This window comes from Lutjanus erythropterus, chromosome 23, assembly GCF_056507025.1.
Source record: "Lutjanus erythropterus isolate fLutEry1 chromosome 23, fLutEry1.hap2, whole genome shotgun sequence".
NCBI lineage: Eukaryota > Metazoa > Chordata > Actinopteri > Lutjaniformes > Lutjanidae > Lutjanus > Lutjanus erythropterus.
The window spans coordinates 14321090-14346504 of NC_139339.1; the positions used below are offsets into that span (position 1 = coordinate 14321090).

The 25415-nt window shown below is 40.7% G+C and overlaps 3 protein-coding genes across 4 annotated transcripts; 1 reads left to right on the forward strand and 2 right to left on the reverse strand.

Moving 5' to 3' along the window:
• Positions 1–827: 827 nt before the first annotated feature.
• efs (embryonal Fyn-associated substrate) lies at positions 828–11960 on the reverse strand. Of its 2 annotated transcripts, none has more exons than XM_084711542.1 (7): positions 11814–11960; positions 9703–11031; positions 9058–9180; positions 6308–7252; positions 5200–5271; positions 3260–3517; positions 828–3125 (listed from the first exon to the last, which is right to left on the reverse strand). In XM_084711542.1, the coding sequence occupies exons 1-7, from the start codon at positions 11823–11825 to the stop codon at positions 2940–2942; spliced, it is 2925 nt and encodes a 974-aa protein (XP_084567668.1). In that variant the 5' UTR covers positions 11826–11960; the 3' UTR covers positions 828–2939. The 2 variants fall into 2 exon arrangements, with proteins under 2 accessions (XP_084567668.1, XP_084567667.1); XM_084711541.1 differs by lacking the exon at positions 828–3125 and adding an exon at positions 3791–3820 and having other exon boundaries at positions 3206–3517.
• Positions 11961–13606: 1646 nt separating this feature from the next.
• On the forward strand, positions 13607–17518 carry dhrs4 (dehydrogenase/reductase (SDR family) member 4). Its single transcript, XM_084711544.1, has 9 exons — positions 13607–13947; positions 14254–14372; positions 15408–15585; positions 15696–15797; positions 16457–16527; positions 16631–16682; positions 16927–17061; positions 17195–17250; positions 17363–17518. Exons 1-9 carry the CDS (start codon positions 13936–13938, stop codon positions 17475–17477), a joined length of 840 nt encoding a protein of 279 aa, XP_084567670.1. The 5' UTR covers positions 13607–13935; the 3' UTR covers positions 17478–17518.
• A 1086-nt stretch (positions 17519–18604) lies between these two features.
• Positions 18605–24625, reverse strand: tinf2 (TERF1 (TRF1)-interacting nuclear factor 2). Its single transcript, XM_084711547.1, has 9 exons — positions 24425–24625; positions 23458–23565; positions 22651–22746; positions 22405–22515; positions 21808–21931; positions 20912–21722; positions 19991–20049; positions 19791–19870; positions 18605–19110 (listed from the first exon to the last, which is right to left on the reverse strand). The coding sequence occupies exons 1-9, from the start codon at positions 24548–24550 to the stop codon at positions 18991–18993; spliced, it is 1635 nt and encodes a 544-aa protein (XP_084567673.1). The 5' UTR covers positions 24551–24625; the 3' UTR covers positions 18605–18990.
• Between the last annotated feature and the right edge of the window lie 790 nt (positions 24626–25415).

Here is a 25415-nt window from a genome sequence, read left to right on the forward strand (position 1 = left end):
ATGACTTTTTAAAATTTTAATCATTTTAAAGTGGTTTTATTTGTTCTTTTGTATTTTTGTACGGAAAACAACGGTCTCCGGAGAAGAAATGCACCAATCAGAATGTAGAGATTGATAAAGATGTCCTGCAAAAACAATAAAGATACACTTTGACAGATTAATACTGTAATAAATAATCCAAACACATTTGTTTAATTGCAAAAGATGTATTTGTGCATTCTGAACAGGAATACAAGACAGACATCAAATGTAGTGTTAAAAGTAAAGAGGTTTAGGTCTGCATACTGTAGGAGAAAAGTTTAATTCTATACCTCAACAAATACGACTCAAATGAGTTCACATAGTGTAAAAAAAAAACTGTCTTGTACAAAAGAAAATACAGCCATATCTTTGACCTGTAACTTAACATATTTTTCAGGAAAAAAAAGAGAAACATTTTTGATCCTTGTAAATTTCCCAAAACCACCCCTGATGAAGGATGTGCATATATAAAATTTAAGCAAATTAAAGCCATGCAAACTGGAAAGCAAAGAACATAAAAAATTACAACAATAAATATTGAGCAAAAGGTTACTTGGCAATCATGCTCTCTTCATACAGACAGTATAGCGCCTGTTTTGGCCAGGCAGGTATTCATTAAGTAATACTTCAAACCTCCACAAGGTGGCACTACAGGAGAGAAAACGTAAAATAAGGAAGCTGCTGAATTCCTCAAAGACTGGTATAAAACTGAGAAATGATTATGCAATGCCCTGATGATACTGATTTGAATCTGAAAAATAAAACTTGAATATGTCAAGCAACATGATTGACTTTACAGAAGATAGATCCTAACACTTTCAAGTATTGTAATCCAACTTTGTAGTGTAAATGTTTGTTGAACCCCCAGTCCACTTAGTGTTCCTCCACAGCTTCATAGTGAACATGTTTCTGAGCTGTTTGTGCTCAGACCAACATATTCCATCTGATGACTGGCATAAATGAAAATGGCAGAGGTCAGTCGGTAATAGTGAGATGGTAAACAGGCATGTGTTTTGTTGGATGTAAAAGCTCAAAAAGTGGGCTGTGCGTCATTTCACAGTTTCTACTAAGGTTGAATGATATGTTAAGATAATGTAAATAAAATATCCAGCCTTAGTTTCTACCGTATGCCCTTGCAGCAAAGTTGCTGACTTGAAACCATCAAAGCAGATCTGAGTAAGCGTTGTTGACAGGGGTGAACATTTTACGGGAAATGAATATGAAAAGCAAAGACAGTCAACGAAACGTAAGCATGCAGATCACAACAAGACATGTGGAGACAGGTGAGCTTGGTCAACAGGTTTCTTATCCACCGCCAGGCGACCATGTGACTGTGGGAAAGAACAGGATTAAGTAATCTTTTCCCACCCAACTATCATTATTCACTGTCAGACACTGCATTGATTCTCAGATGTGATCTCCGTCTGTCAGACAGGACTTTAAAGGGATAGTCCAGATTATCTGACGTGGGGTTGTATGAGGTACTTATCCAAAGTCTGTGTACAGACTACAGTAGATGGGGGGTCAGCAAGGCCCCAGTCTGGAGGAGCAGAGAGGAGCGCCAGCACAGGTCAGCAGCAAAACCTATTTTAGCCACTTAGAGGAGAAATCTGTAATATATTTACAGCACTAAATCAAAAAATAACCATGATATGTCATCAGACATGAATGAAACGTGAAGTTGAAATACTTTCTGACAAAAACACTACAGCCATGGTGTCCTTTGAAATTTCCATTCTTGGCCAAAGCAACTGTTTTTGATCCCCTGTTTCACATGAATTAATTAATGCCAAATTTTCACCAAATGAGTGAGCGTCTGTTTCTGTTTTGTAGTAAAAAAAAAAAATCTGTAGGCTATATTTAAAATCTCTTCACCACTTAAACTTGCAGCTAGACAGCCTTTTCTGATGGGAAACCACCATTACATGGTTTGTTTGGAAAAAGCAATATTTGTCTTATATTATGGTGGTATCCCTTTGGAAAAGCCTGTATGATGGCAAGGTACAGTGGTGAAAATAGCATACACTTGACCCTGTCCACAGCAGTACACTGCTACATAAGTACTCCCCTAACTGGGGCTGTGTCAACTGCCATCTACTGTAGGCAATACACTGACTATGGATAAGTACCTCATACAACTGCACTTCAAATAATCTGAACTATATGTTAAATTTTTCCTCATGAGGTGTCTAAGACTGCATGAACATAAACTGAACATGTATTGAGTCTGCATGGAGTGGATTACATGTTGTACTGCAGTTAATCTCTGCTTTCTAGTGGAAATGAGTACTACACAAACACAACACATACTTGCACAGGTTAAGAATGGAAGTCGGGCAAACTTCCTACTCCACACCCTATTCCGCTTCTCCCATATTAAGCCCCAAACACTTGATATGCTGCTTCAACAGCTTCAGAATGATAAATCACAAAAGGCCTTTCAGGTATCACAGTAAAAAGTAGGCCAGAACCAGGATGTAAGGCCTCCTTCTGTGCTATTTTTGGAATAGGGGGGATGGCTAAATAAATAGAGGAAGGAAGGAGAAGTAGCTATCATGTGAGGGAAAAGAAAATATGGCAAACACAATAAAGCATAGCTCCCAAGATAAGCAGTCAGCACGGACACTCAAAGCCACAGCGGGGCTTCAAATATTCAATAAGTTAACACTCAAAAAGACAAGTGTGCCTGGCATCAAAGCACGGAGGTCAGTATATGAACAAAGGCAAACCAACACACACTTGGAGGACAGGACCAACACAGTCAAAACCCAGCTACAGCGAGGCTAAACACTTGTTCCACTTCGCCTGCTTCAATCCCATTCAAAGGAAAGGTAGTGACAGAGTCTAACAACAAATAAGGCATTTCAAAGAGAGAAAATATACGTGTAGTGTAAACAAAGTTTAAGTGATATGAAATATCATGATGATATTTCTGCCATACGCTGCAGCAGAGTGGAGAAGCCAGCTGCTTGCTGGGAGAGCTCAGCAACACGGTCCACCATCTCCTGGGTGGCGGACACTGACGGGTAGTTTTGTGCAGCACCCTTTGTAGCCACAACAACTGACTTCAAGGCCTGGCAGAGTCGTCCTCCTGAGGTTGTGATCTGAAGTAGAGAAAGGAAATTAAAAACAAAGTTAATTCAAAATTCCAAAAATGTACTACAGAATTATTGTGTCTCATGATTTCACATAAATAATGTCATGAAAACAAAATGTACATGGGGTTTCCTCTACATACTTTGGCCCGGAGGTCGGCAGAGGTGAGAAGGCGGGAGAGGGTGTCCCCAATGAACACCAGCTTGTGTGCCGTTACAATGAGACTCTTCCCTCTGGCGACAAAGATGCGGGGTGGCTGGTTCCCCTGCACACTGCTGAAGAGCACATCAATGGCGTCTGCCAGGCAGGAAAGGTGAGCAAGGCTCTGAGAGGAGTAAAAGGACAGCAGCTCCGAATCCTCCAGGGAGAGGGATACTGGGAGGGCGGGGGACGGGGTCATCTGTATGAGGACAAATGAAATTAGTATTTGTAAAGGAAAGTCAGGCTAGAGAGTCAAATATGCCATCAGCACTAAATGTAGCATTATTGTTTGATATTTGACCACAAAGTTTTATCCCCATACTGTGAGTTTTCATCAACACATTTTAGTTTCACAAACATCCAGATTCCTTTGTGCCTTTTAGTTCAACACTACAAAAACAGCCAACAGGCCTCATCGCTGGCTAGCTACTGATATGGTAGGGCTACTGAAGTTAGGGTTTACTAAGCCTACCTTATGGCTAACTCGAACCTCACTGAAGAACTAGAAAGACAAAAGAGAGACCATGAAAAAATGAAATGGCAACGAAAATTCCCTTAAGTAAGGGGTAAAGGGTAAACTACCATATTAAACTAACTAATAATGTATCTCAGTGATGGGTTGATTTTGATACATAACAGAATGAAGGAAAACAAACAGCTGCATGTAACATAGAAGGCAGAGAGAACATTCTCCAAAGCAATAAGTAAGTTTGCTTTGGGGAAGAATTAATATGCATACAGCTCAGTAACCTAAATGTGCCAAAACCTGAAAAAACGCTGGAATAGACCCAGCTGCACCTTCTCATCGATGAGTCAGAGGGTGTATAACTGTGTTACTGTAATGCAAAACATGTGCAGTCAGCTCTTCTTTGCAGGATTCATGCAGCTTTTTGAGAGTCAAATTCAAACATTTTTTCATGCAGAACAGGTTTTTATCTACCTATGAATGACAAGCATGATAACACTGTTGTTTATTTCAAATGTTAGAAGATTTGAGGTTTATGAGTGATTTTGCAGATAAACAGATTTTTTTTTGTTGAAAATCAAGCATTTTCCAAGGAGTTAATTCAAATTGAAGCATATGCCCAACCATAAAAAACATATCAGGTAAAATTAAGCATCTTCCAAACTCTCATGACCTTATATGAGCCCTGTTTTATGCTGGACTTAAAAGCAGGAGAAAATCAGACACAAACACACACATACAGTACGTCAGCAAGTGGCACTGTTGAAAGAATGACTGTGCTTTTCTGTCCCTTATTGTGGTGCAGCCTCCACTCTCTGTGAGGCAAGATTGTCAAGATTTACAAGTGACCCCTTGTTGCTCATCTATGGCGTAACCAAGGAATCCAGTGAAGAGTAGAAAAAACATGCAGACTGGGTGATAAGAAAACATGACCTCAGTCTCAAGCAGCAGAAGGCAAAACTGACTTAAGATGTAACACAATACATGATTGTAATTTTGGTTATGTATGTTGTTACAAGTCTCCAGCCGTTGGCCTTGATGTTGTTTCTGCAGAAAAACAAATTAAAGCTTTGATCTTACTAATTCTTTAATCTCTATGCATGATGGAGGGGTGTACAGATTCAGGAAATGGGGGTGATATGATAGTAAGTCAGGTGGTGTTAAGAAAACATGTTAAGTGTAGACCAAAAGGTGGATTTCGACAACATCAGGAGCTAAAGGGCTGCTGCAAGCTGGATTAATGAGTCACAGTGCTCATTGGTAAACAGAGTACACTGTGAACACTGAGTGAATCAATGATTTATTTGTGTAGACTTGCTGCATGTGTTTCTGTACAACACAAACTAAGAATAATGGCCTGTAGGAGCTAAAGATTATGTACACGAAGAGGTAAAAATACAGAGGAAGAGACTCACCCTCATGTCTGCTGTGATAGTTTGTGTTTGTCCGTTCTCAGTCAGGACATCAGGAGGTGGCTCAGGTTTACCCTAGCATGACAAAGACAGGAGAGCCAGGCATATTTGCAATATGAACATGAATACTTATAGCAAAGATGCAAATGACTTGAAGCACAAAAAAACATGCATAATGAGTAGCCTGCAAAAGTCAAATTATTAACTGTAGGATCCATTTTTAGTTGTACTTAAGTAATAGTTCTTTTGGTTTCAAATGAGGAAAATATAGGTTTATATTTTTATGTTACGAAACTGGTTTGAGTTTGTGTAAAAAGGAGCCAAAAACATATTTGCACTGTAAGGTGTAATGTAATTTTTATTTTGTTAAAATGGATTTTATAAAATTGGTATTGGAAAAAAAGGGGCTGACCCCAACCGGCCCTAACTAGTAGAGCCTGACCAATACTGGATTTTTTGTGCCTGTGCACATACTGATATTACAGAGTAAAAAATTCCAACACTGATATATCGGCCTTGATAAATTCTTTCTTTATTTCTATATTTCATTTTATTGTTATCTTATTGTAAGTACTTCTAATAATACACATTAATAATACATAAAAATGCAGATAGACCATAACGCTAAAAGAGTAAAACATTCAGGTTTTCATATCCAACAACATATATGTTGATACCATTATAGACCAATATAACAATAGGACAACATCAGGCTGATAATATCAGCCAACTGATAAACAATTCAATATACTGTGATACTGTGAACAAGGCGATATATATAACTTTTTAAATATTTTTTGAGCTTTTGGTGTTTATTAACTAGGACAGCTTTAGATAGATAGGAAATGGGGAAGAGAGAATGGGGAAGATATGCAGCAAAGGGTGACAGGCTGGAGTCAAACCCACAGCTGCTGCTGATGACTCTTAGTTTCTGTAAATGGGGCATGTGCTCTATCAACTGAGCAACCTTTTTTAATCTTATTTCAGGAAAACAGTCATGGTATAAAGAACACACCAATACATTAAGCATTATGCATTAAGCATAACTATGACTGAAAGCCACAACATTTCTGCTGCATAACAATAAATAAGTTTCATGATGAAAACTGACCTGTAGCTTCACGTATCCAACACTGTCTCCGGTAGGTACTGGGGCAGGGATGGGAGTCAAGCCAATCCCTGCATACTCATTGCTGGGGTCATCTTCTCCATCAACAGGGCCCACTGTTAGTGTTACAGTAGATGGAGTGGGAGGCAAAGGGAAGGCAGGTTGAGGGGTTGGGGGCAGGGGCCTCTCCTGGATCCAGCTACCTTTACGGGAGCCCATCCCACCTCCTGAGGACTTCCCATCAGGCACCGGGAGCGCGGGCAATGGCCTGCGGGACAGAGATTCCTGGGAAGGCAGACGAGGGCGGCCCTGAGCCTGCAAGAGGAGGGCGCTTTCCTCAAGGGAACGCTGGACCAGCAACAAGAGCCCTTCAGATGGAGGAGCGTTGCCAACAGCAGAAAGCGCTGGCAGAAGGTCCGATAGCCGAGCCCATGCCTGCTGCAGAGGCGGAGGAGGATCATCTGAGTGACTGGCTTTCCAGGTCGACAGGATTTCAGCCAATGAGGTGGCCAGTTCTCGTGATGAAAGAGTAGAGGCTGAGCAGGTGGCTGTGCTCAGCACAGAGTGGACAAGGCTGGAAAGTGAAGCTCTCCACTGCACGTCGCCTGAACCGTTACTAGAAACTGAGAGGCGGCGAGTAGAGGTGGAGGATGACGAGGAAGAATGAGGGAGGACTTCAGCAGTCAAAGCAGGCATGTCATAGATGCCACAGTCGGGTTCAGAAGAGTCTCGGTTATGACTTCCACCACTTGCTCGCTTTTCAGGTCCAGGGACACGATAGACCTGTCCAACCTGGGCTGCATCGTCACTGGAGAGGCTGGTGGTGGACTCCCCTGGACCCAGAGGCACACCTGGAAGCGTAGGGACGCTGTATACATCGTCATCAACTTCATCAGGCTGCACATCTGATGTGGACACATTTAGAGCGATGGTGGGGACATCATAGACCTAAAAGTGGGGGAGAAAACAGAGGGAATGTGTTAAAATTGCATATCAAGATGCCTATTCAACATGCAAAGCTTTGACTGGTTAAAACAAAATGACAGAAAGTTTATGATGGTTGATTTGCTGCTGGACAGCAGTGCAGCTTTTTATCTTACAGATCATGAGCTACTATTCATCAGACTATCAGTGTCATATATCCAACAGACAAGACTATGTTTTCTTAAATAGTTCCGTCAAATATTAAAACACTACAATGCGGAATTCCCCAGGGCAGCTCTCTAGGACTTCTCTGTTTTCCACAGATGATTTGCCATGTGTATTAATAAATTCTTGCATGACTATGTATGCATGCTGATGATACCACTACTGTATGTATCTGCAGAAAATGCCAAGGGGCTTAACAAAGTGCTTCAAGAAGAGCTAATGCTGTTTCTGAATGGGTTTCTGAAGACAGGCTAAAATTAAATGTGCTTCAAAACAAGAGTTTAGTAAGATCCAGTTCACACAAACCACAGCTTCTTGCCTTGCTCTTCACTGTTCAATGAGGGAAAGCATGGAAGGGATGCATGCCAGGCTGTAACAGATGAATGTAGAAGAAAGACTGGCCCGCCCAGCTTCTTTTACTCTATGATGCCATTTTCATGAATGAACACTTCCTGTAACCTTATACTGTAATATCAAGGCTTAATTATGCACGTGCAATCAAATACACACAGTCAGATCATTTAGACAGTTATCTGAAGTTATGAGCGTATGCTGAGTCTGGCGTGGCATGTTCGCATGAGCCCTTTGTACGAAACAAAGTATGAGATATTTAAGATAAAAATATAAAAACATTCTTTCATGAGGCCCAATGTGTTCATTGTACTATAACACAATATGGGCTTTCTAGGTCAATGACGCAGTTGAGGCCAGCTTCACCCAAAATAAAATGTTTATATGGTGAGTTTAGAAGACTTTAAACCTGGCATGTGCCTGGGTGGTCATACTGAACTGCTTAAAGTGGACAGAGACACATTTGTCCCCTTCAACAGCTAGGTGCAAAAGCAATGAATCTGCAGTCCACTTACAGTACTCACAGGCAAAGAAGAAGAAAAAAAAAAATAATCCAACAGCTGGCCAGACATATTCAAGCAACATTTAAAGGGGAGACCACCGGGGGGCAGGGAGCTGGTGATATGGCCTTGGCATGGCCCTGACAGATGGGTGTGACTGAGAGAAAAATAGCAGCAGCATTTGGACTGGATAGACAGGCTCCCACAGCAGACAGAGACAGGTGTGGCCTCGCCTTGAAGGGGGGCAGGGACACTGACGGATGGTGGAATGTGAGAAGAAATGGTGACAGGATTTGTATGATAGTCATCTCTTGTTGTTGATGAACCACTTCACTTGTACAGACATGAATTCATCACAACAGTTTTTACAACGGTTCCCAGAGTTTTTCTGTAAATCATAACTTTTTTTTTAAGGATTAGTATTTCATTGTTAGAAAGTTAAGGAAAGACAGTGTTGATGAGTTTAAGTTTAATGTCTGCACACTCCCAACAAGAAGCTTCCTGAAGATATATATTTCAAGTTCACCTTGGGAAAAAATGACCTGACAAGAGCCCAACAGAACAATATACATTATTATTCTGTTGGGCTCTTGTCAGACAATAAAAAATGTGTGTATGTAGGTCATACATGTGGAGAGGAGGAGGGCAGTTTAAACAGGGCAAGATATATCTAAGAGGAACTTCCTTTCAAAAACCAGTACTAATGAGACGGGTTAATCTATGGTTGCCAAGACTGCTAAGTAGTGTCTTTACCTCTGTCTCAGAATCTGCTTGTGGTGGGACACTGCGAGGGGTGTCATAGATGCCATCATCATCACCACCAAGGGCAGATGGGACTGGACGCTGCCACCTGCCACTGGGAGGGGTATCATACACCTACCAAGGCAATGAAAGCACAAAACCAAATTATGACGGCAGGTCTTGCTCAACCTTCCCAGAAACAAAATAATTTTTTGAGAACTTATAATATGCATAAACCTGCTAAAAAAAAACAATAACATGAATTAGGGAACAGTCAATCAAAAGTGCAGTATAACCTGTTTTAATGTTCAAACTGCAGGAGGCACAATATTTTTTCAAGGCAAAATGAATGTCCAACTACCATTTTAAATTAAATACTACTGTGCCACAGAGATCGCTTGTTCTACACAGCATACTCTACTGACTTAGAAAAACATCATTGTTTGGTACAGTTTCCAGAGAAAATCACAACATAATAATTTTAATGTTATTCAATCAAAAGTCTCCCTATAAGATCACAAATCATATTGCAATTGCAGTATCAGTGACATAATCACAACCTTTTCAAAATCCTTTAGTCCTAATGTGAACCTACAACATAATATTTGTCTGAGCAGAACAACTGTTGCAATAGTAAGTGAAGTGACCATTACAAACCTGATCATCCACAGGATCTGAGTAATCCTGATTTTCTCCCTTTTTGTTCTGCCCGTTGCTGCTTTTCTCTGTGCCATTGTTTGTTCTTTCCTCCTTACTCTGAGGAGTTCCTCTCTTTTTGTCCATTTCTTGCAGCAGGCTTGCAGGTGTGACCTGAGCAGTGGGTTTGGGGGCAGCATTCGAATCAGCCGATGATGGTGCTGCTGGCTGTGCATCTTTCCTGGTGACTCCCCTCACTGGAGGCGCCGGTGGAGGAGGTTTACGGGCAAAATTTGGTGATCCAGGAACCCTGATCTGTCCTGCTCTGACCAACAAAGGGGACCCTCGGTGAGAAGCCAGGCCAGGTTTGCCTCTCGCTGCAGCAGTGTTGGGTGGAACTCCCTTAAGCAGAGGTCTGGGAGATGCTTGCACAGGAGATATTTGAGATGGGTGCTGGTGAGCCAAAACTGTGGCTGGGGTCCTGTGTAGGCTTGCTCCCACAGCGGTGGGTGTTTGGTACATCCCAGGTGTGTCCTGGCTCACTTTGGGCTGAGGTGTAGTGGGTGTCCCACCTACCGTGGAGGGGCCATTAGAGCAGACAGCAGAAACCGCAACTCCTCCGGTTGGGGATTGGTAAACATCATCACCTGCAAGTGGTGTGCCTTTAGGTACCAAGTAACAGTCGTCTGTTTGTCCTGTTGTTAGTGTGTCTCTGGGGACTAGATATGTAGAGTCTTCAGGTTCATCAGTCGCCCTTGGCACTCCAGTGGGGGACAGATACACAGACTCCGAAGCCATGAGAGCTCCTGGCTGCCTGGCATGCTGAGCTGTTGCAGGCATGGGACTGACTGGAGTCTGGTAAAGCACCCCTGTCATTTCTGAACCTCGTCCTCTCAAAGAAGGCGAGCGGGGTCGCCCCGCCACCCCAATGTCCCAGTCAGGTCTGGGCCGTGTGCCAGAGCTGGAGTGTGAGCGTGGACGCCCACCCTCAACTCTGCGAAGCTCCCCGGGCCTTGAGGCAGCTCCAACTCCTCGTCCTTCACCCACACTTGGTGGGGAGCGATACACTCCATCTATGTCCTCTGCACTACTGCTGACAGCAGTCCGGGTCAGTGGGGAACCAGGCGATAGGTAGACAGAGTCCTCAGCAGGGCCTGGGGGTGGGGCGGTCTGGAGGAGTCGAAGGCGATTGGCAGGGGCAATTCCCTGTCTGCCATGCAGGGAGCAGAGCCACCAACCTGGCCCACCACTCTGCTCCTGCTCAAGAACCATCAGGATGTCACCCTTCCGGAAAGCCAGCTCCTCTGGGCTCTCGGCTGTGTTGTCGAACAGCGCCTTTGCCAATACCGTCTGAGAAGGAAGGACAAGAATAGAAATCATAAACACAGAACCTCTCATTCAGTAATTCACACACCCACATTATAGGAGGTTTTAATCGCCTTAATTCACACAAGCTAGTGTCTCACATCTGCACACCACAAACAAACAACTACATTGACAGAGCAATGCCAAGTCAGGAGTATAAAAAGGCTGATTGTTCAGAGCTGTTGAATGGAGAGTGAATAGGAGTGAATAGGGAAGATCTCGTAAAACGTCCAGAAGGGCAAGGAAGAGGGTGAATGAACACACAAAAAAATTTAAAATGTAAACCTAACCTAACATCATGATGGGCTCAAAATTCACAGCTGTGTCCATAATGGTGAAGCATGGAGAAAGAGGGGCACAGTCGGGGAGGATCAATGATCAAATGGACACAGAGACTTAATGGTAATGAGCAAGATGAGAGGGAGGGGGAGGGGATGAGAGGCACATCTGTCCCTTGCTGTTTAGGACTTAATTGCCAACCCAAAGCCAGAGAGTCAAGCCCCCTTTCATTTTCTAAACCAACCCCCTGGGGACAGCTAGGCTCCATTGAGCCATGTGGGACCCCCTTAGAACAGTAATGGAGGCAATGAAAAAAATAGGAGATATAGTAAGATAATATATATGTATACATATAAAAAACATGCTCAGAAAAATATATATGTAGTTTAGTTTTATGTTAGCTTTGATCACATTTTGTCATTAATGTGATATTATTACAAGTAGTACATGCAAATTCATACAAACAAAGAGATAATTACTGTACTCACGGAGACAGACATGGTTGCTCAAGTTATCAGTTAAGTCTCTGAGAAACTGTAACTCGGGTGTCCCGCTCAGTCTGGTTTATCCATCTAGATCAGCAGTGGTTGTCCTGGATGTGTTGGTCGCCACAGAGGGTCGGTGCAGAGGCACAGCTGGGTCTGGGTAGCAGGACACATCTCAAAGTCCGGGCGCCTTGTCGTCTCCACCTTCATAAGGCTCCTGTAATCCACGCACAAACGCTTATCACGCTCTTGTTCCACGACTCATTTATTAACACACCGAGACACTTACTCATACGTTACAAGACACATGTGAAATGAATGCTAGGCGGGCAGGCAGCGGCAACACCTGTCTATCCTTTCCACGCCCAGGAACGTTACGTTGAGTGCAATCGGTCGAGTCAAGAAGGGAACCCCAAAATCGCGACAGGTCTCGCGAGTGCTCATTTTATCCCAATACCATGATCTTTTCCTGACCATAACCGATTGGTTTTTTGTCCCTAAACCTATCCATTTTTTAACCACAACAATAGGTAATTATAAAACGTAATTAGTTTGTCCAAGGCGCACAATCATGAAACAACGGTACAAATCCCGCGAGAGTTTCTCAAATCAAGCGTTATCTCTAGACACGACCGATATAACCCGTTCAGCGAAAGCTAACGTTAGCTGAGTATCGCAGATAAATAAACGGTGTGCACTCACTATCGAAGATATCTCCTGTTGTTGAGTATGTAACCGCTGTCCGGGCTAAATGATAAAGCATTTCAGCGGTAACGTTTACTTTAGTTAACGTTGTGTTGCCGCGGCCTACCCAATAACACTAGCTAGATCATGTTAGCTATGTTAACGCTAGGGACGTGTCTAGAAGGGAACCCCAGACCCACGAAAGATCTCGCGAGAGTAACCATTTTAACCCACTTTTCCTAGCCTTATCAAAGTGCTTTTGTCCCTTAACCTAAATATATCTATCCATAGCATTGTCCCTTTACACAACGCGATTAGTTTGTTAAATGTGGTGAATGAAGAAAATGCGCCTCTAACTCTCGCGAGAGATTTAGCAATTCTAGAGTTCGCAGCAGACACGACGGATGGGTTTAACTAGCGCTTCGTCGTGTCTAGAAGGGAATCCTCGATTTGTGAAACTCTCGCGTGATTTGTGCACGTTGTCTATTAATTCTATACATTGTGCGAACTAATTATGTTTTACAGTATGACAACTCTGTGGTTAAGATTTGCATAGGGTTAGGAACAGAACACTTAACTAAAGTTAGTGAAAGTCAGTAATTTAAGTTTAAATAACCACTCTCGCGAGATCTTTCGTTGGTCTGGGGTTCCCATCTCAACATGACTGTCTTCATCGCCTTTTGCTGCTAACGCTAAAGTTCAGTTCAAAACAACAATAGCACGACCGGTTTAGACCGCTGAATACCAATTTATTTGAGTGCCAACTACAGTACTCCAAATCGTCTTTATGAAAAAATAATTACCTTGCTCTTTGTCCTTATCGCCGATAAACTTCGCATCGGCGTACAGTATCTAAGACCTAAAATCACTTCTTTTCAGGCGTGAAAATCTGAGGCCATCGGCGTTCAATCATCTTTGGCGATGACAACAAAATTATCTCCGCCTCCTCAGAGGTTTACGTAGTTCGCTAATCTAATAGCATAGTATGGTTGTCAGAGCTAGGCCTTAGACCCATCCAGCATCTGTTAAATCACGTAGGTGTCCTCCACACGGAATACACCGAGCTATGTGATTGGCTCGTTTTTGTGGGTTGCGTTTACGGACGTCAGAATTTAGCCCTTAACCAGAATACTAAGCTGTAAACTGAGAAGAAAAACAAAATATGTGCTCCACACTGCTATTATCAGCAAAATTCAAAATTCTCTAAACCTCTGGTACCATTGTTTGGACGGATTTGATCGTACAATTAAATTAAAGAGCAGCAAATTCTGTAAGGGTGCTTGCTGGAGGCTTTTATTTTGACAGCTGGACTCTCACCCGGAAAATACTGACTGTGGCGACCATACACATTAATCGTCGGTAGTCAAAGGTCCAAGCGTTGGGACTTTGAAAGTCTTTTTTTACAAATTCGTCCTCTGTACAACCTCATGTTGAATTTTGCATGAACTGCAGGGTGAGATAATGCTCGATTATATTTCCATGCTTGCATTAGTTTCCCATACAATGTAGCTAACAAGTTGTCAGAGTCTGCTTTTGTAAATACTGAGCAAAACTGTATTGTTGTTGTTCCTTCATCATGGATCTATAAGTGTATCATTATACTAACTACTAGAAAGTGGTTCCCAACTTTATTCACTCGTAATTTAAAGTGTATCTTAGCATTCAACTTGTGGACCACTGCAGTCAGAGTCCATGTGACCTCTGCCCTAGTTACCCAGTGTTTTCATGAAAAATATCCATGGCTATATTGTGTTCACAGGTGATGTGGAGGAGTGTATTCAGGTGCCTAAGGACCAATCCTGTCGCTGCTGGCCAAAGGAGTATGTCTCAAAGCAGCCTTGCTGGGAAGGTAGCCATAGTCACTGCTTCCACAGATGGGTAATACTTAGATGATAAACTTTTGTCTATATTGGGAATGAATGATAAATTATCCGCTGATATTGGCCCATCACAGCTATACTGATATCGATGTATATTTTGCTCAATCTGTACCTGTATGAAGGGCAACTTTTCATGTATATTTGATCCATTTTCTTAATTCAAGTTTAATAGCCAGTGTATTTTTTCTATTCGTCTTTTTTATTTATAGTTATTTATAAATGCTTAAAATTAACAATGAAAGTTTACTGTTTCAGTGCTCTGATGTAATTTTGGGCAATAAAGTTTATTGATAACTGTGAAATATCCTGTTTGATAAGCACATTCAAGGGATCTTTGTGTTTGTGTATATATTCTAGGGATGCATGATGAATTATCAGCTAATAATGGGAATTTTACATAATGATGTATTATTCCGGTATGAAATTATCATTATCTATCATTGTCAGCGATACAAACAATATATGATTTCACAGATTATGTCAGAGCATTTAATTTGAATTCTTAGGCAAATACAATAGAAACAATAAATGAACAATTTTTAGATTCAGACCCATGCTTTATTTTTGTTGTAATAGTGGTGTCAGTTAGATTTGGTTTGGTCAGAGCTGTGGAATATTGAAATCATTCAACTTTAATTAAATCAATAATTAAATTTAATCATCCATCGATGAACATGATGCTGGCAATATGGACAAAATAAAGTATCACAATATTTTTGGCCAAATACCTCTATTGATACTGGGACAGTATCATAGGTGCTTTCACAAAATATTAACAGAAGGAGATTTTTAATAGGTAATCATAAGTAATGTGGATATAATAACTAATGGGTAAAGACAAGTAATAGAACAGCTATAACAGTCTGGTGACTTTACTTTAAAGCAGCCCTTAAAACCAGGAAAAAACAACACTTTAACTAGATCCAAAATCTAAAACAATATCTAGTCTCATATCATGATATTAATATAATATTGATATAATGTCCAACCCCTACTGAGATCTTCTCCTCCTCCTCCTCCTCCTCCTCTTCAGCATCGGCCTAGCAGCAGCTCAGGCTCTGGGGAAGAGAGGAGCCCACGTGGTGGTGAGCAGCCGGCGGCAGGCCAATGTGGACAAGGCTGTGGCTCTGCTACAGAGCCAGAGCATCCAAGTGACTGGGACCACCTGTAATGTTGGCAACGGAGAGGACAGAGAGAAACTGGTTCAGATGGTGAGTAATTATTTACCTTTAGCCACCACAGTTATATGGTTCTTCTCAGGTTTGGGCTGCATACCCACTATTATAAGCTCAATAATAGTTTCATTCTGTGTTTGAAATAGACTCTGGATCAGTGCGGGGGCATTGATATCCTGGTGTCTAACGCAGCGGTCAACCCGTTCTTTGGAAACATCATGGACTCCACAGAGGACGTCTGGGACAAGGTACGCAGGACTCACTTAGAACACAAAAGTCTGAAACATGAAGAATTGTTCAAATGAGTCTGTGGCTCCTGTCTCTGATAAACAGTTCTTCTTCCTCTTGTCTTTTACTCAAATACAGGCTAATTTCAGGTTTCTCACGGGTGCTGGAAATCCTTAAAAACACTTGAATTTTAATGTAGTGTTTTTGAGGTTTGAAAAGTGCTTGGATTTTGTACAAACTGCTTGAAATTGCAATTGCATTCATTTCAAAATCAAATGCTCCCTGACTGAAAAGTTATCTTTTTGCATAAATAAATAAAACATATCAGATATTGGCTCAGCCAGGTTGTACAGGACACCAAGTCTACTGACAGACACATTTCGAAACTTGAACCTTCAATATGTTTCCCTTTAATTTATTACCTGCTACGACAGAATATAATTCTGGTTGTTTACAGCACAATAACATCTGATTTAGTGTGATGAAGATGCGAAATAATCATTTGATTATTGAATTATTATTTCACAATCTTTTTCAGTATATGTATATAAACATGTAATTGACCACAGCAGTAAATTCTTGACAAGTGTGTCAATGTGTCAAAACCCTGTAATTTATGGGATCATTTTAACATTGAAAATTACATATTTGGCATGATTGTTTCTACATTTCTTTCTAGATCCTGTCTGTAAACGTGAAGTCAGCCTTCCTCATGACTAAGTTGGTGGTGCCTCATATGGAGAAGAGGGGGTGAGTGAGAAATTATTTGACAAGTATTTGGGGAAAAAAAAAGATGTGTAAAGACTATAAAACTGTCCGCTATATATTTGATGCATTTGTATTTTTCTTTTAGAGGCGGGAATGTAGTATTCGTGTCATCTGTGGCTGGATACCAACCAATGCAGGTCAGTGAAAACATGAGCAGAAGAATAATCTACAACATATTTAAATTAATAGAAACAGGAGCTGTGTTAAATTGATTTACATTCTAACAGACAGAAAATATGTTGTGTAACAGCAACACGATTTTATGGGGGTTTTAAGATACTTTTTAACAGTCTGGTTTCTTGTTTTGTTGTGATTTTGTGAAACAGAATACCTCCAGCAGTATGATTGTTTGTTATGGACACCATGTCTCTGTCTCTGCAGGCCCTGGGTCCCTATAGTGTCAGTAAGACAGCGCTGCTGGGTCTGACCCGGGCGCTGGCCCCTGAGCTGGCTCACAGTAACATAAGAGTCAACTGCGTGGCCCCTGGAGTCATCAAGACCCGCTTCAGCTCTGCTGTGAGGAGAAAAACACACTTTCTTCTTTGTGTCATTCACTCAAATCCTGTATCACAATGTGGGGTTTTTCTTTTCACATAGTTTGCGCTGTCTAACTCAACTTGAATCACGTTTTCTGTGTTCATTTACTTAGTTATGGCAAAATGAGGACATCATGGATGAGTTCAAAAAGCAGCTCAGCATTAAAAGGTACAGCTCATATGCAACGTGGAAGTTTATCACTAATATACAGAACTTTACAGAAATATGAATATTTTGTAAATACCGTATTTCATGTTTTCCTTTGTTTTTTTGCCTTCAGAGTTGGAACGCCAGAGGAAATTGGTGGTGTGATTGCCTTCTTGTGCTCTGAGGAGGCTTCTTACATCACTGGAGAGACCATCACAGTGACAGGAGGGATTGGCTGCCGGCTCTGAATGAAACTTTGCACTTAATTGTGCGTGTTGCTGTGTAGATATATGTAGAAATATAAAAACCTCTGCCATATTTCTTCTTCCCTGTGTCCTGTGCTTAGATATGTTATATGCTAGACACGTCTAGGTTATAAATGAAAACCAAACTTTGTAGGTTTTTAGCAAAACTAGTTAATTATCCAATCTGCATTAATCAAGAGCAAAATGCTAGTTAACTGTTTTCTTCTGAGTCAATAACTCTTTAGCTCACTAGTCTTTGTTAATCTTTATGTAGCTAATACATCTGATAACTGATTAATGAAACATGCTTAATCAGCTAATTTACATCAATTGTTCGCAAGCAAGTTAGCTAACATTAGCTGACTTAAGATGTGCCTAAACATATGACACCATTACAGGTCACCTAGCAACGTGTTTTAACCACAATGTGGTTTTCTTTTCAACATAGACGATCTTAGCACATACTGTATCTAAGTACAGGAAATAGGAAAGGGCAAAGTTAACAGTTTTAAGTTTCCTGGGTGAAGTATGTTTGTGAATTTCCGTGTAAAGATTTATAATCAAAGTAATGACAGTATGATAAAAAAAAAGGTCATATTGTGATTATTTTGCAATATGAATCACAATTAGTGTGGATCATTTTTGCATCACAATTTTCATTTTCACTGAAAAAAAAAACTATTAAAATAATGATGTGATTTTTGTTGGGATTTGTAGCAAACATACATGTTTTCTTACCTTCACCAGATTGAAATGTTGATAATTGTACAGCCCTTCTCCTAAATAACACACCACAGAGCAGTAATGTCTACTCTGTAATAACTGTGACTGTATTCCATCCTCACTGTCTATGTGATAAACTGAAATTAAATTGCTAAATAAATGGTAAGTTTTTTCAGTGGCCTTCAGTGAATGAGATATATCTAAATATGTAAAACTGTTAATATCATTGACAAACCTAGCTGTGGAAGGTTTTTAAACTGTTCAGTCATTACTATCAGATAAAACACTGTACTAGTTGGACACCAGGAGCGGTACAAGAACATGCTTTAATTTTTTTGCCATTATCTTTGTATCAAATGAGTTAAATGACACTTTAAACAAAAAATGCAAAATAATCTACTGACAAGTTTTCCTCATACAAAACATGACTGTAATGTGATAAACCTTTATTAACTGAACACATTACACATTGCAGTTTAAAACACTTATAAAAAAAAGTTACCTTTTAATCCAGATATGGTCTGGTCTTTATTTACAAACTGTACAAAACAATTTAAAATAACATTTCATTTGGATGACAGAGCTTACAAAGAGTGACTTTTCAGTGCTTGTTTTCCATGATGACACACCACTTATCTGATTCAGCTACAATGAAATCATAAATCAAAACAAAGATAAACAAAATAAATCAGCCGCAGTGGCTGGTGCCTTTCAAATTATTTTTGGCTTTTCTGTCGCTGTAGCTGGTGGAGGAAACCGACGTAGCCACAGTCAAAGTCCTCTGGCATTTTCATCATCTGCGCTTGCTGCCAGCAGACGACAACTCCCGCCGTGTCATGCCGGGTTTCCAGTACTCCCTGAGAGTGGGGACGTACGTGCCATGTTTGGTCTTATAGTAGCGCTTCATGAACAGCTGAGGGAGACAGAGTTTGTTAGAAAACACTGATGACAGAACAAAGTTATTTAAAATTTACTGTAGCTGGTGAAACCCACAGTCCAAACACTTCCAAATGATTGTCAGTGTCTTGACTGGTGAACTGGCTTAAAGTTGCTGTTTGAAGCTTAAAGGGAAAATTCGCCTTAAAATCAAAAATACACATTTTTATTCTTACCAAGGCCATGTTTCAGAGAGCAGATGTGTGTCCACCACCCAAACTACCATACTATTTAGTATGCCAGAAAAAGATTTAGTACGTCAAATGCAATTTTACAAAAAATACCAGGATGTCCTGCTGCATTTAGTCTCATTTTGCAGTATGTAAGCCAGCTTGCTTTTCTGGCTGTTCTGTCGTTTATGTTGGGTGTACGAGCAAGAGGGTCAAAGTTTAAGGCGCATTGTTATGGGGAAGTAGTATGTCCCAGTTGTATGCATACTGAATGCAATAGTACATATTGTAAGAAAAAAGAAAAAGTATGTGATTTGAAATGCAGGACACACATTTCTCTCAGACTCCTCTCGTCCTACTTTACTGTTTTAAACAGCATCCCAACTGTTTTGGAATCAAGGTTGTATTTTCAAAAACACTCGATTCATGTCCCCTTAAATAAGCATATTTTCAAGGATTCCCACTGCACTGTTTTATGAATACATACCCTGCCTTTGAAGTTCTTTGTCGCCTCATCCTCAGAATCAGCTACGTAGTCTTCTCCATCTCCTTGTAGGCCCATCGTCTCTGAACATAAAAGTAAGTAAACACAGTTAAACTAAAATCTGTGCAGGTGATTTGTCACTGTTGTTGATATTTTTTTTTAATCTTCTGTGTTCAATTTACATGATCAAATTGTTAAATCACCTGAATTACTCCACTGCTGAGAGGGAGAGCTGCTTACGCTTTGTAACAGGGGGTGATTTCTGTCAAGTAGAAACAACAGAAATAAACTATTAAAGGCATACTGTGCAACATTTTCCTTAAACATCTCATCTAGAATAATTCCTCTCAGTCATTATCTGCCTGTATTTCCTTCTTTTCTCATTAGTTTGCAGCGGTCACAACACTTTGCCAACCCAAAACATCTGTATTTGACCCCCTGAGAATGAGTCTCAACAATCAACTCTCTCTGGTGCATTTATGAACAGCTCAGAAAAATCCGACTGATTCTACCTTTAGAGTTTCAATAGCCAATAAATGTTGAAGGGTAACTAAGCTGCTTACTGATGTCCTTTGCCAAGCAGCATTTGTAACTTTAAGTTTAAAGACAACCAGGAAACACTCAAGTGTAATCTAAACGAAAAATAAAGTTTTAAGTGTTTATCCTACATTTTTTAAATTACAATGTAAATACAAATTAAAATCACTAACATTCTCAGAGAGACAGAAAAAACAAAATAAAACAAACCAAACCAGAAACACTGAACTGAATCAGTTCTTTTTATTGTATTTGTATGGTTAAAATCATCATCTACAATACTAGCAAAGCGTCCATAACCTCTAGCATGTTTCTCTATTTATTTTATATTAAATAAATGAGTATATGTGTAGTATATGTATATACACAGTATAATTTCAAGCAAATAAGCTCCTGCAAGGTCAACTTAAAATAGCTCTGCTATGTAACTGCAGTGATGACTGCTTTAAAACAAAAACATTCATAATTTAATTAAAATGTAGCTAGTTAAATTCCAAAACGCATAATGTAACTTAGCAGGTAAACTTGATATATTAATGTTGAAGCCGTGCTTTGCATCATGGGTATTGTATTTCCATGACTCTTACTCTTTATCGTCCAGGCCATGAAAATCCAAGTCAGACTTTTGCAGTTGGTTGCTTGTGCTTTTATGCGTTAGGGCTTTGACTGGCGACTTCCTCCTCGTATGTAAGGATTTTTCTCCTCTGACAGTTCTGCTAGCGCTGGCAAGAGTTATTGACAGTTTTTCAACAACAACACGGGGTTGGCTGCTCAGGCAGGACATAAAAATAGAACATAGGGACGGATCTTCGGGCAACCGCAGTGTTTTGAGACCCAGCTGGGTCATATGGGTCTCCAGGACTGCTCTGTTCTGACGCTCGTTTCCAGAAGTTTTTGCGTGGTCCTCTTCACTCTCATTTGTCTTCCGGTCACCTCGAACCTGACTGAGCATTCCCGAGCCATTTCTCAAACTCTTGCTTATCCTCTTCTTCCCAGAGCTGATCATGCGCAGCACATCCTCCTCCTCGTCAGATTCACTTTTGTCAGGGTGCTTGCGTTTCATTGTGCTGCTTCCTTTTGAGGCGTTGCTCTCCTCCTCCACTCCGTCATCTTTGGGGTTTTGTTTCTGTTTAACCGCAGTGAATTTCACGTTCTCATTTGTTACGTCATCACCTCTCAGAGTACGTTTATTGGAAGAGTTCATGACCGGTACGTCCTCATTAGATATTAGACCAATAACAGGTGTAATAAATGGTGTTGTGTCTCTTGTCTGTGTACCAGCAGACGGGTCCATAGCAGATCTTCTGTCTTCTGCTGGTTTGTTGGACGGTACTTGTCCAGAGGGTGGCAGAGAAAGTGACGTCAGGATGGAGTCTCCCATGTTTGGAGGGAGGGACGCTGTAAAAAGCCAACAACATGACAATTATTAGAAATCTACATCAGAGTTCTCAGTCATCCCAGCAAGAAGTGATCTAAATTCTACCTGCGGTCTCAAGATGACCCAGACAGGTTTGATGCTGAAGCAGTATCTTCAGGAGCTGGGGTTGGGTGGCTGCTCGTGCACACTCCTCCAGGACAGGGGGGGCATCACTGAGCCACGACACAGTCTGCAGACAAATTATCAATATACAACCAGCTTCTTCCAAAACTGCATTCATTTTGAATTCAGTTGCATTCCTACTGCCTTGTCGAGCAAAATTCTCAATTAAGCTACTCAGCTGTTGCTAAGTTGCTTGACTAGCCGGTGAATATCAAATCGTGTGAGTCTGTTAACAATTACCTCAGTTTCACAAATGTAATGTTACAAAACACTTTACCAGGATAGGACAGTTGTTATTACAGTAAAATAGCCTGATTAAACCCCAAAATATTAAAGAAACCAAAAAAAAGAGAGAGACCACAGTCGTTATGGTTATTAAGCTAACATTAATTAATGTCTATCCATGTTAATTAGGGTTTCACACAACTCTGCTGAGAAGAATGGAGGACGACACTCAAAGAATCGGAATCAGAAACGTTAAAACCCACATGATGCCCAACCCTAATGACTAGCCACTATAAAAACAAAAGCACCCAGTACCTGAGCTAGGTTTGGAACTGGAAGCAACTGGTCTAGTCGAATCAAAAACTCCCACAGCAGCTTCTCCAGCTCCTGGTCAAACTTTGGACCGTAATCTGCAGGGAACTGCTCCTGTCAGAGGAGAGAATAAGAATCGTTAGCAGTTGCTTTCCTACATACATCAACTGAGAAATGATCACACCAGAGACTGAAGTCGGTAGCTGCTGCTGTGTGATTACAAATAAACACAACAGCAGAGAGACTCACCTTGAAGAAGTGTTCTCTCTCCGCTGGGACTGTCAGCAATGTGTGAACCAATGAATGAAAACTTTCCACTGTCCTCAGAATTTTTATATCCCTCCTCTAGGAAACAAAATGGCAAAAAAGACACACTTTCTACACACTTTCAATACTTCGGAATGCACACAAATAAATAAGTAGTACATAAAGTCTGATTTCTTTTCCTCAAAGACCAGGTAATGCCCAAAAGTTGTTATAGCATCTGTATCAAGCTATAGAGTGTAATTGTGTAAAGCTTTACTGTTGGTGGTCGTAATGTAGACATGTTTGGAATAAAAGCCTACAACCTGCGTATGAAGACTTTTTATTCTTTTAATCTTAATAATGTTTTTGGGTCTTTTGCTTGGTGTTTTTTAATTTTGCCTCGCTTTGGTTTGACCTTAATGTTTTGGCTTTCTGTTGTTTACTTCCTCCTGGCAAGTTATTATTATTATAGAAATGAGAATACAAGGTTCAACCTAATTCACCAAGAGTGAATCTAAAAGGGGACCAAACAGAATAGCAAATGTGTGACCCTGCAGTGGTAAATTTAGGGGGGTTTAATGGCTGCCTGAGTGATCATCAGATAATGGAAAAGTAAATCCTATCAAGGTTTTAAAAAAAAGTTGGCTGTCAGACACAGTGTCATATGAAGATATGTTAGCTATAGTCAATGATAAAGATGAAAACCTTAAGAGGTCAGTGGACAAGTTTTTTTTTGCTCATAGCGTTTCTGGGGCACTGTAATAATCTGGTGGTACTGCTGTGAGATTCTGAAAATCAAATCTAATTTACCACAGCTGGACCAGAGGAGGCTGACAGGCCAGCGGGAGCACGGATCCTTTCCAGGTGTTGCATAATCAGCTTTTCATCTGGCTGTGTGCAGCACAGCTCCAAGATTAACTGAAAAGAAGGTGAACGTTGATGAACCATGCAGTGTGTATAGAATCAAACCAGGAATATATTACTGAAACAAATATGGAAAAAGGTAATATAGCATCTCTCAAAAAGGAAAATAATACACTGAAATAGGAGAGAAGAAGAAAAGAAAACGGCATCATGGGAGTAAAATCTGATTTCTCTTCCCCTGTAAAAGTGGGGCTGAACAATATGATTAAAAGATCATATTGTGACTGTTTTGACAGATATATCTATTGTTATATGATTACTGAATAATGGAAATTAGGACCCAAACAATACTGCATATGTAGAGCATTATTATTGAGTAAGAAAATTCTGATATCATTGCAGATATTACTGTTATTCATCAAATGCACTTATTAAACACTTGTGACAAAGATATGTAATGGAGGCAGGTTTTGTTTTTGTTTTTTGTATGAAAAAGAGTATTAATAATAAATAAAATCATGCCTATAAAATGATTCATTTTAAGAAAAACTACATTATGTTCTGTCAAAAAAAAGTTTTCATATCGGCACATGCTGATCGACATATAGTCCCAATTCAGTATAGCTGTGACAGGCCAGTATCAGCCCAACAACATATCTGCTTTGCTCTAGTGGGAATGATCGTTTTTGCATCACAATTTCCATTTTCACTGAAAAAAGAGGATGTGACACAAAAGTGTTTTCTTTCTGTGAGAACAAGATTTAGACCAGGGCATCTCTGCAGCACTAGAGTACTTCATTATAATACTGCTTTGTCACACAGTTTTCTGAGGCAAAAATTGCTGCTTCTGCGATTTGGACACTGCAAGTTCGATATTTTTTTAATTAATCGTGCAGGATTAATGGAAACTCACCCGTGCTCTCAGCCCCAGCGCCAGCTTGCCCTGGTGTCTCACGGTGAGCAGCCCGGGGACAGTCTCACAGGCGGATGTCACAAATTCCTCCACGACCCCATACTGCATCACGTCCCTCTGCTTCATCACTTTCCACAGGGATGCGGACACCAGACGCACGGGCGGGGCCAGGAGCTGGAGCGCAGCAAAGGGAAGACTGGTATCTGTGCAGGAGACAAAGCATGGCGCAGAAAAGAAAAGAAAAATATTGAAACGATGAGTAAATCACACAGGGTTGAAAGTCTGCTTCACTTGTCTCCACAGAGGGACGCTTTCAGTGACAGTAATACAGTAATACAGGGGTCTCCCATCAGCTGTCAAGTACAATGATTAATCTTTACAGCTGTGTCTGCCGGGTGAAAATGCGACATGTGTCCACTGACAGCCACAACCTAAATGAATACCTTAATAATCTTAAATCATCCCACTACAACATCACATCAAGTTTTAACCTAATTCCAGCTACTAATACTGACCATTTTCCTTCAGGGTTTTTCTTGTGGCCATTCTATCTGCCACCGTCAGCAGTTGACGTGAAGAAACTGACGTTAGCTTAGCAGACTGCAAACCTCAAAGCTCAGGCGGAACTCGCAGTTTACCGAGGCAAAGTTATTTAGGAAATCCTTTTGATACCACTGTTTACTAACCTATCGCTATTGTTTACGCGTCAGAAATAAAGCTAGCAACACTTCTATTAAAAGTTCTGCTTCTCATCCTCCCGCCTTCGCTGGAATAATATTAGTCACTCACATCTTTGGTTTGGGTGTACCGGAGTGGCGGTGCTTCGCGCATTTGGAATAGATCACATCGGCTCAAACAAGAAACTCCGTCCATGCGGGCCCCGGAATATTTTCAAGCAAGCGCACCCAAAGTTGTTTTCAGGATATGACGTTAAAAACCCGCTAGCTGTTGCTCAGTCGTGTCCTCAGGGGAACCCTCATTTGTAAAACTC

Bases quoted from the DNA above. Each gene is read 5' to 3' on its own strand.
- efs (XM_084711542.1), bottom strand. The intron at 9,181-9,702 runs GTTTGTAATGGT...TTGCCTTGGTAG, and splicing joins CAGATCCTGTGGATGATCAG to GTGTATGATACCCCTCCCAG. The intron at 3,126-3,259 runs GTATGTAGAGGA...TCTCTACTTCAG, and splicing joins CTGCCGACCTCCGGGCCAAA to ATCACAACCTCAGGAGGACG.
- dhrs4 (XM_084711544.1), top strand. The intron at 16,683-16,926 runs GTCAGTGAAAAC...CTGTCTCTGCAG, and splicing joins CTGGATACCAACCAATGCAG to GCCCTGGGTCCCTATAGTGT. The intron at 17,251-17,362 runs GTACAGCTCATA...TTTTGCCTTCAG, and splicing joins AAGCAGCTCAGCATTAAAAG to AGTTGGAACGCCAGAGGAAA.
- tinf2 (XM_084711547.1), bottom strand. From the start codon at position 24,550: ATGAAGCAGAGGGACGTGATGCAGTATGGGGTCGTGGAGGAATTTGTG. The intron at 21,723-21,807 runs GTAGAATTTAGA...GGCTTTTTACAG, and splicing joins GGGTCATCTTGAGACCGCAG to CGTCCCTCCCTCCAAACATG. The intron at 19,111-19,790 runs GTATGTATTCAT...TGTCTCCCTCAG, and splicing joins CAAAGAACTTCAAAGGCAGG to CTGTTCATGAAGCGCTACTA.